Raw genomic sequence first — 15,788 nt, 5'->3', positions numbered from 1 at the left:
CAGTTCACAGGATTAGGAACCCACCGTTTCATCACAACTGGCAAAACAAAACTGTCTAAAATTGACTTTATAAGTTTATTAATATTACGAATTTTGCAATATAAGGAAAATATGTTAGGGTAAAGTACTTGAGGGTATTAAATACCAATAGTAAATTCAGAATTAATAAGAGGATTATAATTAAATTTAAATTTTATTTTTATATTTGTCAAGTTTGAAATTCTGCTTTTAAGTGGTTCCAATATTTGGTAGATCAATTTATTTGGAATCTATGATCTAAGCGAGTACTGTACATGATTTAGGGTCCTTTGACAAACCGACTCACTGAATGCAAAGAAGCTCATTCAATTCCCATGGGCTTCAGCGCATTCAGCGCACGCTAATCCACAGCGCCATTTTGTAAAAGGAGCCCTTAGTATAAATTGGAGTTATATTTGACATAAGTAATTTTTTACACAATTTTTATTGTACTCATTTAGGCAGATAGAACAGATTGAAAGTTTTTGAGGGATGAGATGACAGAACTATATACGGAACAGAAAACTTAAGGGATCACTTTGCTAAGCCACTGTAAATTCTGGGTTTAACAGAGGTTATCACGGGACTTTGCAGGGCGTTTAGACTGAATGTGGCATTTTTCAGGGCTTTTTCTTTTGTCTTAATTGCAGGTCATGCGTTAATGTTCCCATTAGCACACGATACCTGCACAGCACTCCCATGTTAACTCTGTTATCTGGACAGCATGCGTAACACGGAAATGCCCATTCTCTGCTCACGATATGCACCTTCCTAAAAATATGTTTTTTAATACGTAAAGCGCGGGTTAGCATGAGCAAACAGGTAAATTACCACAAAATGCTTTAATGCATTTTGCGGTAGCCTGTTGGTATGAACTAACTGCATGTTAAGGGCTTAATGTTCTTCAGTAAAATGACCCCTAAATTATACTGAAAACAAATTATGAAATTAACTAGAAGGATAAGTCTTAATGATTAATTTTTTTTAAGTAATTCTTAATTACCCCATTTTAATATGAAAAAATAAGATTATAAGGGGGGGTTGAGAATTGTATAGGGCTGGTATTCAAAGAGAATTAAATGGCCATGAGAGGTTCCTGCCCGCTTAAAATCACTTGGGGCCGCCCAGCAGTGCCGGTGAATATCGGCACTGTATGGCCATGTTTAAAGTGGACAGGTCAGGAGCAGTACAGGGAGCGGAGTTCGGGAGGAGCCTATGTGGGTGCTGGCAATATTCAGTGCCGGATCCCACATAGATAACCAGGGGGGTCTTTTACTAAAGCTTAGCTCGAGTTACCTGAAGCAGGGCCCATTTTATTCCTACGGGCCCTACTGCAAATAACTCGAGCTAAACTTTAGTAAAAAAACCCCCAGGTGAATTTAGGGCAGCTCAAAGCTATCCTAAATTCATCTGGTTAGCTATACAGGCCCCGGCTGAATATCGACCGGAGACCTGCATAACTATTTAAGGGGAAAGGGAAATGGGACTTCATATACCGCTTTTCTGAGGTTTTTGCAACTACATTCAAAGCAGTTTACATATATTCAGGTACTTATTTTGTACCAGGGGCAAAGGAGTGTTAAGTGACTTGCCCAGAGTCACAAGGAGCTGCAGTGGGACTCGAACTCAGTTCCCCAGGATCAAAGAAATCAGTCATTCTCATCCCCCCCCCTACCTGGAACACTACCCCCCTTCCAATCCCCCTCCCACTCACTTGAAACAGGCACCCTCCTTCAAATCCCCCTCCAACCCCAGGCCTTCCTGGGATCCCTGGTGGTTCAGTGGGAGCGGTGAAGACAGGAGCAAAACCCATTCACTCCTGCCCCTAGCAGCTGCCGCAGCAAAATAATCCATTCACCGTTAGATTTGTTTTTTTAAAGGGGCCATTGCCACTAACAGCTGCACCAGAAAGGGGATAGGACTAGATATACCACCCTTCTGTAGTTACAATCAAAGTGGTTTACATATTATACATAGGTACTGCATAAGTACCTCTGAATATTGACCTCTATAATTTATGAGTAGCTACATTTTTTGTGTGTATATAACCCTGGGAAATTTTATAAGTGTCTGCTTGACTGCTCATAGTGCTGTTCCATATGCTCAAACCACTTATAATTCCCTTTTAATGATCATCACTGTACAGCTGCATAATTCTTCCTCCCCCCCCCCCCCCCCCCCCCATTTTACAGCATTAACTATATGGAAGAGTGTGGGATCATTTCAGCAAAGCTTTACTTAATCTGGATTCTGTCTCTCACCTTTTCGGGCCAGTGGAACTGCTGATCTTCAGCCACATAGCAGTGGCACTGGCAGAGTATCACCTGAAATACAAAGAATTCAGAGTCAGAGATCTCAAAATCTCAGACAGGTGACAGGAATTTCCTATCTGTTCATATGATCCTCGATGTGCCACCAGCAGCTCCACCACATTCCCTCATCAGCAGGCCTTTTGTCACACAAAGAAAATATGGCAGAATAATTGGTGCCAAAGGAAAGGTGAACAGAAAATGATGGGGAGGGCCATTTTCAAAGCCACTGACATCATAAACAGATTAAAGTTCATTTTCTGTTGCTTAGAATATTATTTTTAAAGTTTCTTATATTTTCATTTAAATTAATATTTGATTCGGTTTATTTTTGCTTGCTTCTGTCTTAGTATCTTCATACTACAAGCAGGGGCGTAGCCACGGGTGGGCCTGCCAGTTTTGGTTCAGGCCCACCCAGCAGTGGAGGCAGCGGAGCGGAGGGAGCAGGCTGAGCTCCGATCCCGCATCTGCCTCCCCAGCCCGCCACTGCCCCGCCCCCCGCCGTACCTTTAAATATTACAGTTTTGCTGGAGTCGCGGGCAGCCGGCATTGAAGACATCGGCAGGCTTACGCCGGTTCCAGCAGCCTTCCCTTCCCTCGTTGCAAGTTGGATGATGGCTCCACCCTCTTCTGACGTATTTCCTGTTTCTACGAGGGCGGAGCCATCATCCGACTTGCAACGAGGGAAGGGAAGGCTGCTGGAACCGGCGTAAGCCTGCCGATGTCTTCAATGCCGGCTGGGGGGGGGCCGGGGCCGGAAGGAAACAGGGCAGACAGGAGGGTTGCTGCACATGGTGGAAGAAGGGGAGAGGAGGGTTGCTGGATGGAGGGAAGGGGAGAGGAGGGTTGCTGGACATGGTGGAAGAAGGGGAGAGGAGGGTTGCTGCACATGGTGGAAGAAGGGGAGAGGAGGGTTGCTGGATGAAGGGAAGGGGAGAGGAGGGTTGCTGGATATGGTGGAGAAGGGGAGAGGAGGGTTGCTGGATGGAGGGAAGGGGAGAGGAGGGTTGCTGGACATGGTGGAAGAAGGGGAGAGGAGGGTTGCTGGACATGGTGGAAGAAGGGGAGAGGAGGGTTGCTGCACATGGTGGAAGAAGGGGAGAGGAGGGTTGCTGGATGGAGGGAAGGGGAGAGGAGGGTTGCTGGACATGGTGGAAGAAGGGGAGAGGAGAGGGCAGGGGAGAGGAGGGTGCTGGATGAAGGGAAGGGGAGAGGAGGGTTGCTGGATATGGGTGGAAGAAGGGGAGAGGAGGGTTGCTGGATGGAGGGAAGGGGAGAGGAGGGTTGCTGGACATGGTGGAAGAAGGGGAGAGGAGGGTTGCTGCACATGGTGGAAGAAGGGGAGAGGAGGGTTGCTGGATGGAGGGAAGGGGAGAGGAGGGTTGCTGGACATGGTGGAAGAAGGGGGAGAGGAGGAGGGCAGGGGAGAGGAGGGTTGCTGGATGAAGGGGAGAGGAGGGTTGCTGGATGGAGGGAAGGGGAGAGGAGGGTTGCTGGACATGGTGGAAGAAGGGGAGTGAAGGGTTGCTGCACATGGTGGAAGAAGGGGAGAGGAGGGTTGCTGGATGGAGGGCAGGGGAGAGGAGGGTTGCTGGACATGGTGGAAGAAGGGGAGAGGAGAGGGCAGGGGAGAGGAGGGTTGCTGCACATGGTGGAAGAAGGGGAGAGGAGAGGGGAGAGGAGGGTTGCTGGATGAAGGGAAGGGGGAGAGGAGGGTTGCTGGATATGGTGGAAGAAGGAGAGAGGAGGGTTGCTGGATGGAGGGAAGGGGAGAGGAGGGTTGCTGGATATGGTGGAAGAAGGGGAGAGGAGGGTTGCTGGATGGAGGGAAGGGGAGAGGAGGGTTGCTGGACATGGTGGAAGAAGGGAGAGGAGGGTTGCTGGACATGGTGGAAGAAGGGGAGAGGAGGGTTGCTGCACATAGTGGAAGAAGGGGAGACGAGGGTTGCTGGATGGAGGGAAGGGGAGAGGAGGGTTGCTGGACATGGTGGAAGAAGGGGAGAGGAGGGTTGCTGGATGGAGGGAAGGGGAGAGGAGGGTTGCTGGACATGGATGGAAGAGAGGGAAGGGAGAGAGAAGAAATGCTGGACATGGATGGAGGGGATGGAAGAATGAGGAAGGAGATGAGATGAGGGAAAAGGAAGAGAGGAGAAAAACTGCACATGGATGAAGAAAATAGGCAGAAGCTGGATCCACTAGACAGTCAAGTCTGCAGAGGACCCAGCTTTTACTTATGGATATAGAGCAAGAAATGAAGAAGAAAGGAGGAAAGTAAAGAAATAAATGGAAAGGAAGCCCTGGAAACGGAGTTAAGAGGACAGATAGCAGCAGAATCGGATACTGGGCCAGCATGATCAGAAAAACAGTCACCAGACAACAAAGGTAGAAAAAATCATTTTATTTTCATTATAGTGTTTGGAATATGTCCACTTTGAGAATCAGGTGCTCAACATTAAAAGTTTATATTTATTTACTTATTTATGGCATTTTATCCCACATTAAACATGAATTAAATTGGAACCTGGGATCATTTAATTTTTTTTTCCTGGAGACAGTAATGCATTGCCCCCCCCCCCCCCCCCCCAGGCTCTCTCCCCGGCTATAGCCAGCTCTGCAATTTTGAGGGGAGGTGGACGGGCGCAGAGGTGGACCGGGGAGAGAGCCTGTTATTAAACATTTACCAGCACACCAGTGTCTAGTGCCCACCCATCCAACCTGTTGGCCCACCCAAAAATTGACTTCTGGCTACGCCACTGACTACAAGGTCAGTGTGGGAAGCTTACACAGATTCTGTGCACTGTTTTCTGTGCTATTATGGCAGCCCTATGCAGAAAGGAGTTTTGCACGGGAGAAAACTGTGTGCAAGGACTTGCATAAACATTAGTGCACTACTAATTTAGAACTAATGATAATGAAGGTATCAGCTGATCAACCCAGACAGATGCAAAGAAGTGCATAGAAGACCTGAAGTCCAAGTGCACAGTTCTCTAGCTCATGATGTGAAGAAGAGTGAAAAGCTATCTCATGCTTCTACAGCTTGTGTTAATGAGGATTTTATTCCCGTTACTTCTTTTGTGCAAGTATACAGGACCTACAACTTTTTGATTAATCAATCAAAAAAATGGCAGAGGGTTGAGGAGCAGAGGTGGATTGCATTGCTAAATGGTAAGGGGGAACTGAAGTCCATCCTCAGCCATCCCCATCAAAAGCCTGGGCCTTTCAGACTTGAAGTACTAGATGCTAAAGTTCTTTGCAAGTCCCTTGCCGCTAGTGAGTGGCTCTAAGGGGGGGGGGGGGGGTCATAAATGGAACCTGTGCAGGAGCCCTGTAACTGCCCTGCTAAGGTATAAGTTCCAGGAGGACCCGACCTGATGGGAGAAACCTGGCCTAGATCAGCTGAAGAGACAGGCATGGCAGGCCCCACAGTCAAAATGACCAAAACACTAACCGCACGGCTTGACACCCTTGGAACTGTTAGAAAGCTACTTACTACTACTTAAGTGTTGCCCTGTTAGAAAGCTACTTACTACTATAAGTGTTGCCAGTCAGCAACTCAGCTTCCCATCAGTAGATACCCGGCGACTCCTGGATAGATAGTGACCAAAACTGGCTGCTATGGCCCAGCCCCCAGACAGAACAAGGTGCTATTCCCTCCCTCCACCATCCACAATGCACAAAATGAGCCCCCCCACCCCCCCCCCCCCCAGGCCTTCTGTCTATCTCCAAGTGGTCTAGTGGGTGGTTGGGGCAGTAGAAATCCCAAGTCACTCCTGCCCATTTCCTCTCCACTTACAAAATGAGTCTTGCTGGAGGTAGCGGCAACCATTTTGAGAGTGGAGCTGGCACAGGTAAGACCTACCACCAGTCACTCCTGCCCGTACCAGCTCCAATCTCAGAATGGCTGCCATGACTTCCAGTGAGACTGCCACTAGAGATCGTGGCTGCCATTTTGGCAGCAGAGAGGACACAGGCAGGAGTGACTGGGATCACTCTTGTCCCAACTACCCACTAGACCACTGGGAGATGAACAGTAGGCTGGGGGATGGGGGAGGAAGGGGAATTAGGGGATCCAGTATAAAGTTTCAGTTCCAGTGAAAATGTACCGGAATTTTAGGCTGAAACCGAAACAAGGCCAAACACAAATTTCTAGCCAGTTTCAGCACAGAAACAAACTCGGTCAGCCTCCTCTCCCCGAGCCTCCATCCCTCTCTGGCATCATCCCAAATCTGTTGTGCACTTTTTCCCCATACCAGCACCCTTTGCTGCAGCCATAGCCACAGCTCTCTCCTCATTACTTTAAAAAAAAAATTTTTTGTTTGTTTAATTGACCAGCACTCTGAGAGAACCAGCAATCCCCAGCTTGGAGTGGAGAGAAGATGTGGGTCTATCCCCAAACCAGCCAGCTCCCATCATGGAAAGGGATTCAGGTTTCCACCAAGGCCAAATTCTGCTCAACAAGGCTGAATATGTTGGAACCCTTCCCAAGCACAGGTCTCACCCCTCCACCAAAACCCATAAACCACAGGTTAAGACTAGGAGCAATAACGATTAAATCCTGCTCAATCAGGGGGAAATGCCCACAGACTGAACCCCATGACAGCGAGGGCATCAGTGCACCTCAACTGTGACACGCTTTCCATACAGATTCCAAGAGCTGATTCATGTTCTGTGTACCAGTCTAACATGTATCTACCATGTACTACAGACAGAAAATACTAGCATGTTCCAGGACTGTGCCACTCCTTATAGCAGTCATATCGTCACTGGAAAATGTGTGTTCTCCATCTCCATCTAGCAGGGTGGCAAATACCCACACATTTAGAATGGTTAAGCAGAATGAAATGGAACTATACATTTCATTTTCAAATCTTTACAAGTAACTTTCAAGAAAAAACCTATCTACACATAAAGCAGATGCAAGTGAAAATGGTTCAACACGACATGTAGAATTCAGTTCATGGTGCTGGAACAGGCGTCTGTACAGGGTGGCACATTTTGGGAGACAGCACAGATAAGGCAGTCATGGTGTCTATATAAGATTCATTGTGACCAGTGTGGGGCCTTTAACATTTGCATATGCTCAAGGTCTGCCTGGTCCCACTTCCTTTGAAACAGGAAGGTAAGAGGGGGAAGGATCCAAGCACGCCTTGAGCACGTACGGATACTCAAGGCCCTATGCTAGAAACATCAAATCTTCTACAGAGGCCATTACTGCTGCGTTGGCACCCATGCCACCAGGAAATGGAAGGAAGCTGCTAAATACCTCATGAAGGGGAGGTGGGGGAATTAGATAAAGAGAGAGATGGTGGACTTCATAGGAAAAGGGGAAATATAGGGAAGGAGACAGATACTGGACACCATGGGAAGGAAAGTGGGGAGACTGATGCTGGACTATGAAAGAATAAGAAAGAGAAGGGGAAATGCTGGACACAGGGTCAGCGCCTTGGGCCATCCCTTGATGGTGGTGGTGGGGGGTGACCAAAGGCCCCTAAGGGTGTCAAAAGAACTTCAAATACCCTTGGTTTGGCCCTGAGTATTGATGTTATTTACAGTCATAAGAAACAATAAACCAAAGTATTTAGTGATGAAGTTAGAGAAGTATGTCCCAAACAGAAATTTGAGATCAGGCTCCGATTTATTACTGCAGATGCCAACCTGTAAAGAGGTGAAGGGCTTCAGATTAACAAACAGGATGTTTTCAGTTATAGCCCCTACATGCTGCATAGGCTACCTAAGGTAATAACGATGTAAATAGACTATAAGAGATTGCAATGGTTAGTTATGGTCAGAGATACAGGGGAGGGGGATGCCAGTTAAGAATGTTTGAGTGGCATAAAGAGCGGCTTGGTAATGTTTAACAGGTAAACCTATAACTGCACATCTCCATTTAGCAGCCCATGCGTTAAGTGCCAAAAAACTCTCAGCTTGCAGCACCTAGATTCCATTATAGGATAGTGTGCCCCAGTATCGATGTGCCTAACATTTAAGCACCGACCGTTACATCAGTCCTAAACCTGGCCAAGTGTTGGCACCTAAACACGGCAGGTAACTTACAGAATATGCAAGTAGGAGCCCTGCCTAAATCCTGACCATGCTCCTCCCCCATGCACACCCCCTTGCAAATGCTCACCGTGTAAGTTAAGTGGGTATCTGCAGAACAGCACTTAGGTGCTCTGCTAGCACTTTATAAGGTTAAGTGCACACATACCCTTGTAAGTGCTAGTATTCTAGACATTTACACACAAGACACATGCATAAATGTGGACACTTAAGCTACAGAATCGCCCGTTTAGTGTCTATGTGGGGTTAAATGGGCAGTATTCACAATGGAGAAGGGTAGTTAGTGGGGTTCCGCAGGGGTCAGTGCTAGGACTGCTGCTTTTTAATAAAACATATAAACGGCAAGTGACCGACTCACCTGCAAATGCGCAGTACAGACTTCCCTCTCTGTCCCGCCCTCGCGTCAAGACATCATGACGTCAGAGGGCGGAACAGAGAGGGAAACGGACTGAGTCGGACTGCCGGACGCCTGGAAACGAACATCGCGCGAACCAACCTCCACCCTCCCCCCATCCCCGCCGCCGCTCCCGCCCCCTCCGTATAGGGCCCCCTGCACTGACCTGACAGCGCCTCTCACCTCCGTGTGGAGGCGCTGCAGGCGGCAGCAGCAGAGCGATCTGCTGCTGCCTGTAGCGCTTTCACACGGAGGTGAGAGGCGCTGTCAGGTCAGTGCAGGGGGCCCGGCACGGAGGGGGGAGGGAGCGGCGGCGAGGAGGGTAGCTGGACATGGGGGGTGGGCAGGGGGAGAGGGCACGGTTGCAGGACATGGGATGACAGCAGGGCAGAGAGGAGGGTTGCTGGACATGGGGGGGAGGATCGGTGGACAGGATGAGGCCAGGGGAGAGAGGAGGGCTGCAATACTCGCCCGTTTTTACGGGCTTAACAGCTAGTATATTTATAAATGATTTAGAGATGGGAGTAACCAGCGAGGTAATTAAATCTGCTGATGACACAAAGTTATTCAAAGTCGTTAACTCACGAGATGATTGTGAGAAATTACAGAAGGACCTTACGAGACTGGGCGGCCAAATGGCAGATGACATTTAATGTGAACAAGTGCAAGGTGATGCATGTGGGAAAAAAGAACCCAAATTATAGCTATGTCATGCAAGGTTCCACGTTAGGAGTTATGGACCAAGAAAGGGATCTTGGTGTCGTCGTCGATAACACACTGAAACCTTCTGCTCAGTGTGCTGCTGCGGCTAGGAAAGCGAATAGAATGTTGGGTATTATTAGGAAAGGTATGGAGAACAGGTGTGAGGATGTTATAATGCCGTTGTATCGCTCCATGGTGCGACCACACCTTCAGTATTGTGTTCAATTCTGGTCGCCGCATCTCAAGAAAGATATAGTAGAACTGGAAAAGGTGCAGCGAAGGGCGACGAGAATGATAGTGGGGATGGGACGATTTCCCTATGAAGAAAGACTAAGGAGGCTAGAGTTTTTCAGCTTGGAGAAGAGATGGCTGAGGGGAGACATGATAGAGGTATATAAAATAATGATGGGAGTGGAACAGGTGGATGTGAAGCGTCTGTTCTAGCTTTCCAAAAATACTACTACTATTTATCATTTCTATAGTGCTACAAGGCATACACAGCGCTGCATACTAGGACTAGGGGGCATGTGATGAAACTACAGTGTAGTAAATTTAAAACAAATAAGAGAAAAATTTTCTTCACCCAACGCGTAATTAAACTCTGGAATTCGTTGCCGGATAACGTAGTGAAGGCGGTTAGCTTGGCAGAGTTTAAAAAGGGGTTGGACGGTTTCCTAAAGGACAAGTCCATAGACCGCTACTAAATGGACTTGGGAAAAATTCACAATTTCGGGAATAACATGTATAAAATGTTTGTACGTTTAGGTAGCTTGCCAGGTGCCCTTGACCTGGATTGGCCGCTGTCAGGTACAGGATGCTGGGCTCAATGGACCTTTGGTCTTTTCCAGTATGGCATTACTTATATGTGCAAGTTAATGCTTTTAAAGTATGTTTTATTTGTAAACCGCCTTAAGGTGACAAATCAGTCATTCGCAGTATATAAAACGTAATAAAGATACTTTCACTGAGGCCTGCTGCGGGTTCAAAGCATATGCAAACTTTTGCTTTGAAAAACAGTGCAAAGTCTGAAGTAAAACATAAGCATGAGAGAATGTATGTCTCAATGCAGAAAGTGTGAAAACTGCCCCATAACCTGTTTTTTTTCTATTTTAAACATTCTTCATCTATAGTTCTATTTCCTCATCTTTTCTTTAAGTTCTCTTCATTTTTTATTTATTTCTCTTCCATCCTATTTTGATTTCTCCTTAACCAAACTTCTCCTTCTCACCCCTGACATCATGAACAGAGTCTTCTCCTACCTCTAACTCCTCCTCAAACTACTCCCCCTTCCAAAATGAACCTTCTGGTCACTGTCTTCTCCTTATGCCCCCTCCCCGTACCCCTCCTAATCACTGAGGATGTGGGAGATAAGCTGGAAATGAGAGACGTGAAGCAACCTGGGACATGAACCACGGATGAATTTAAGAAAGTGGTCTTTACTAATTTTAAGTTAGGGGACACTTTGGATCCAATGAGCTGACGGAGAGCCACCAAATATCTTTCCATGCAAGGTCACAACACTGCTGATCAGTGTGTGTCAACGACATCCACCCCACCAGCCCACCTTCAAACTGTTTACTGGGTGTATCCTCAAGGAGGTGAGCATTTCCAAATGCCTTCTCTTCACCTATAGAGAAATGTCTTGTCCTTCAAGGATGTGGCTTTTCCTCCTGTCCACTTCTCCCTTTCTGTCATGAACTTGGTTAGAGAGGCAGACAGTAGAAGAAAAAAAAGCCAGAATGATGACAAAGGCCACCTCAGAGGTCTCCAAGGGCAGTCATTGGCCTTTGGGCCTTGCACTGAAGAATACCGGTATAGGAGGAAGACAGTACAGGAAATGAGACAAGAGGAAGATGAGCTCGAGTTTAGAAAACTGGAGAAGCATGTAATATGAGCAGAGAATGGGGGATGAGGAGGGAAGGGAGCAGTGTAAGAGACAAGCCAGGGATTGGGGTTAGATGAAGCATGGAGATGGACAAATAAGACAGCAGATGAGGATGTAGAAATGTGAAAAGAAAGATAAAGCAGCTTTTGGTATACGTTTGATCTTACCCTTTACTAAATTCTCTCACCGTGGGACAAGAAGTGAGCTGATAGAAGACACAGGAAGCAGCTGATGAGTGTAGGACATTGCTGGATGTTGATTCTCTGCATATCTCATTCCATAACTTGATATCTCCAGCAACTTCCCAGCTTCCAGAACTCAGGACAAAGGAGGAGAGAAATCCTGCAAGCAAACAGAGAAGAATCATGGGCAACTCCTACCTAGAAAGAAAGATGTACAGAGGGTGTTGTATCGATGTCCAATGTAGAGCCCAAAGGAAAGGTAACACAGAAGGAAAGAATTCCTTAAGGAACTGTGAAGGCTGAAAAGAAAGTAATAGCAGCTCTATGGCTCAATGGCTGTCTTGGGAACTGACATGAAAGTGATGTAACTGATCCCAAAACTTGTTTCTGATCTATGAGTCAGCTGAAGATGCTGCAGAGGCTAGGAGGGCCACAGTCAGTCATCATCAACACCAAGTATTCAGACCATGTGAGTGTATAAGGTTCTGAGAGAACTGCAGAGTGTGAGTCATAGAGGAGGTCTGGCAATGGCTGGGCTACATGAAAAACACCGAGTAAATACAAATGAAGGCTCGTTGGATCAAATTCCAACCTTCAGTTCCATTGCGTTGGGAGTCTAAAGAGGATAAGAGGAAAATACCAGACTCAAAGATATTACAGATTTCAATGCACATTCCATTAGCACTACACCCACCAACCCACAGAAAACAGGAAGTTATCCAGAACCCAATAAATGCACTACTGCTGAAACTGCAGTAAGGGTCCCTGGCACTGTTCTCAGAAAATAGCTGACATATACAATTACAGAACAATAATGCTGAAAACAAAGCAGTGACCCATGCAAGATCCTTACCACAGTTTCAGTCACTGTGATCACTGACATTAACTGATTGATTTATTTTAAAAATGTAAATGTATATACCACCTATAACCTAATTGGTTTCTATAAAAATACACATAATAAAACTAAAAACAAAATAGGAAAAATATAAATCATAAACAAATCCCCCGAGACAGCCCTTGTGAGGGCACAATGTGACTACCTTGGGCTATTTTTGTTTTGAGTTCTCCAAGTGTTACAAATTTACCACCCTGTTTACAAACACACAATAGCATCTGCCACACTGCAATGCCGACATAGCCCATTCAAAGTGAATGGGCTGTGCTGGAGCTAGTGCAGCTTTGTAAACAGGAGGGTTAATAAATATTTTGAACTTTGGTCCTGGATTTATTTAGCATTTCTCTCATCTTTGGTAACTAAAGAAAATAATTCTTCACAAAAAAGGTGATGAATTCATGGAACAGCCTCTCCGTGGAGGTGGTGGAGACAACCCCCCCCCCCCCCATCCGATATTCAGCTGGTGGCGGTCAGCGTTTTATTAAACGCTGATCATTGCCAGCTAAATTAACCCCTGATATTCAATGCCAGGCCACATCCAGTCACCGGCAATGAATATCGGGGGATAATTTGGGGTGGGCAGGCTGCTGGAATTTATGCAAGCCTGGTTGATAATCAGCTGGCCTGCATAACTTTTGTTTGTTTTTATTTAAAAAAAAATAAGCCCCAGAGCCCCCTCCCACCCCCCACACGACTACACAGTACCGTGAAAGGTCACGACAGTCAGTTTCATTCAGCAACCAAAGGGGCAGGAGTAAGAGGCCCACGTCCCTGCCACCAACGACCACCACTGATCACCATGGCTATAGGTATGCCCGGGGGAAGGGCCTATCTGGACGGCTGGGGGGAGTCATGCCACGAGCTGGTGGAAGGGGGAAAAGAGGGCTATTGTCGGGGGGGAGGGGTCTCAGGAGCTGCTTTTTTTTTCTTTAAAAAAAAAAAATAAATAAGTTATGCAGCACCGACCCAATATTCAATACCAAGACCCGCATAGCTAGGCTGGCCAAATGTTAGGACAGCTTTTGAGCTGTCCTAAATTTGGCAGCTTAGCTAAGCGGGTCCCAGCACTGGATATTACCAGCACCCGTATAACTCTGGGTTTCTCCCTAACGCCACCCCCTGTACCGCCTCTGACCTGGCCCTTTTTTGGCAGTGGTCAAAGGCAATATTCAGTGGCACTGCCTGCATTAGTGCCGCAGAATATCGGGAGCCTCTCCTACCTGCTTAAATCCCTTTGAATATTGGCCCCAAAGACTATATCTGAATTCAAGAAAGCTTGGGACAAGTACAGAGGATCTCTAAGGGAGAGGCCGATTAAATTTAATGTGGACAAATGCAAAGTGATGCACATTGGAAAGAATAATCCGAATCAAAGTTACCTGATACTAGAGTCCACCTCGGGGGTCAGAACTCAAGAAAAAGATCTAGGTGTCATTGTAGATAATATGCTGAAATCTTCTGCTCAGTGTGTAGCAGCAGCCAAAACAAGCAAACAGGATGCTAGGAAAGGGATGGTAAATAAGACCAAAAATACTATATTGCCTCTGTATAGCGCCATGGTATGACCTCACCTTGAGTATTGCGTTCAGTTCTGATCACCGTATCTCAAAAAAGGTATAACAGAATGAGAAAAGGTTCAAAGAAGAGCAACCAAAATGATAAAGGGGAAGGAACTCCTCTCATATGAGGAAAGGCTAAAGAGGTTAGGGCTCTTTAGCTTGGAAAAGAGACGAATGAGGGAACCTATAATTGAGGTCTACAAAATCCTGAGTGATGTAGAATGAGTAGAAGTGAATCAATTTTTTACTCGTTCCAAAAGTACAAAAACTAGGGAACACTCAAGGAAGTTACATTAGCGTATCTGGGTTTAAAAAAGGTTTGGACATTTCCTAGAGGAAAAGTCCACAGTCTGCTATTGAGACAGACATGGGGAAGCTACTGCATGGAATGTTGCCACTATTTAGGTTTCTGCAAAGGAACCTGGATTGGCCAGTTGGAAACACGATACTGGGCTAGATGGACCATTGGTCTAACCCAGTATAACTATTATAGTAGATGGTATGGATGGGAAGACTGGATAGGCCATATGGCCTTCATTTTCTGTATATCTATGTTTCTCCTACCAATTTTCAAGTTTTTACAGATAAGTCCCTCTTCTACAAAACTTCTGGCTCAGGCAAAAAAGTCTCTCTGAAGACTTTTATGGTTATATTCTAATACCTCACACCTTTTCCACATTCAGACCTTTTACTAGTATGGCCCCAGTAGCAAAATAGTCTCAGCTTTCAGCAGGAAACTCTGCAACAGGTTTATCTAATAAAACTAATACTCTTATGCAAGGTATCATCTGCCCCTTGCCTTTACCTCAAGTACCATTTCTTATGTTAAAGCCCCTATAGCTTCTTTTTCATCTTTTTATCTTCCATCTCAGTCTCACATGGCTAAAGTGATTTCTTTTTTTAAGCTATCCTCTCCATATATGGACTTTTCATCTTATCTGTTTCCTGCACCCACTACTACTTTTTCTCCATTCAATGGTAATTGCCAGCTTTCCACATCTCAAAAATAATAAAGCAGATCTCTCCTCTGTGGAAAATTACAAGCCTATTTCCAACCTCCCTTTTGTCTCCAATGTAGTAGAGAAGTTCATAGCAACTCAACTTTATAGAAAAAAAAACAAATGTCCTATACCCATATCAAACCAAATTTCATGTCCACCACTCAACTGAACAAACTCTTCTTGGTCTCACTAATTACACTGGATGAATTCTGGATGAAGGGAGAAATGTTCTTCTCTTCTCCCTTTTCCTATCAGCAACTTTTGACCTGGTCAGCCATGCTACTGCAAAGATTTGCTGATAGATCTGTATTTTCATGGTTTCAATTGTATCTTACCAATCACTAATTTGTTATTATTCAAATGGATCCATTTTGTCATCGGATGTTCAAGGTTCTATTTTAGATCCAATACTCTTCGTTTTCCTTGCCCCCCTTTCTCTACTTGTTCAGTTTTACTTTTTTCATATATGACATATTCATATATTTCTCCTCTTGGTCCATGCTCTACATTACCTGTTCCTACTATTAAGGGGAAAGGGACTTATATACCGCCTTTCTGTGGTTTTTTCCAACTACATTCAAAGCGGTTTACATATTATATACAGGTACTTATTTGTACCTGGGACAATGGAGGGTTAAGTGACTTGCCCAGAGTCACAAAGAGCTGCAGTGGGAATCGAACCCAGTTCCCCAGGATCAGAGTCCGCTGCAGTAACCACTAGGCTACTCCTCGTCTAGTCCACTTCTATTCAGTCAAAATACTAGGGGTTATACTGCATAA

At 45.8% G+C, this 15,788-nt stretch overlaps 1 protein-coding gene across 1 annotated transcript in view; it reads right to left on the bottom strand.

The window, feature by feature from the left end:
• The window catches only part of PSMG1 (proteasome assembly chaperone 1), a 36,451-nt gene that overhangs the window by 15,257 nt on the left and 5,406 nt on the right, over positions 1-15,788 (bottom strand). Inside the window, exons 3-4 of the mRNA XM_030204945.1 lie at positions 11,556-11,710; positions 2,280-2,342 (exon numbers count right to left, since the gene is read on the bottom strand). Coding sequence (XP_030060805.1) covers positions 2,280-2,342; positions 11,556-11,710 — 218 coding nt within the window. The remainder of the gene's footprint in view (positions 1-2,279; positions 2,343-11,555; positions 11,711-15,788) is intronic.

This window comes from Microcaecilia unicolor, chromosome 5 (genome assembly GCF_901765095.1).
Source record: "Microcaecilia unicolor chromosome 5, aMicUni1.1, whole genome shotgun sequence".
Lineage (NCBI taxonomy): Eukaryota > Metazoa > Chordata > Amphibia > Gymnophiona > Siphonopidae > Microcaecilia > Microcaecilia unicolor.
Note: the sequence above shows the minus strand (reverse complement) of the source record. Positions and strands in the feature narration are given on the sequence as shown.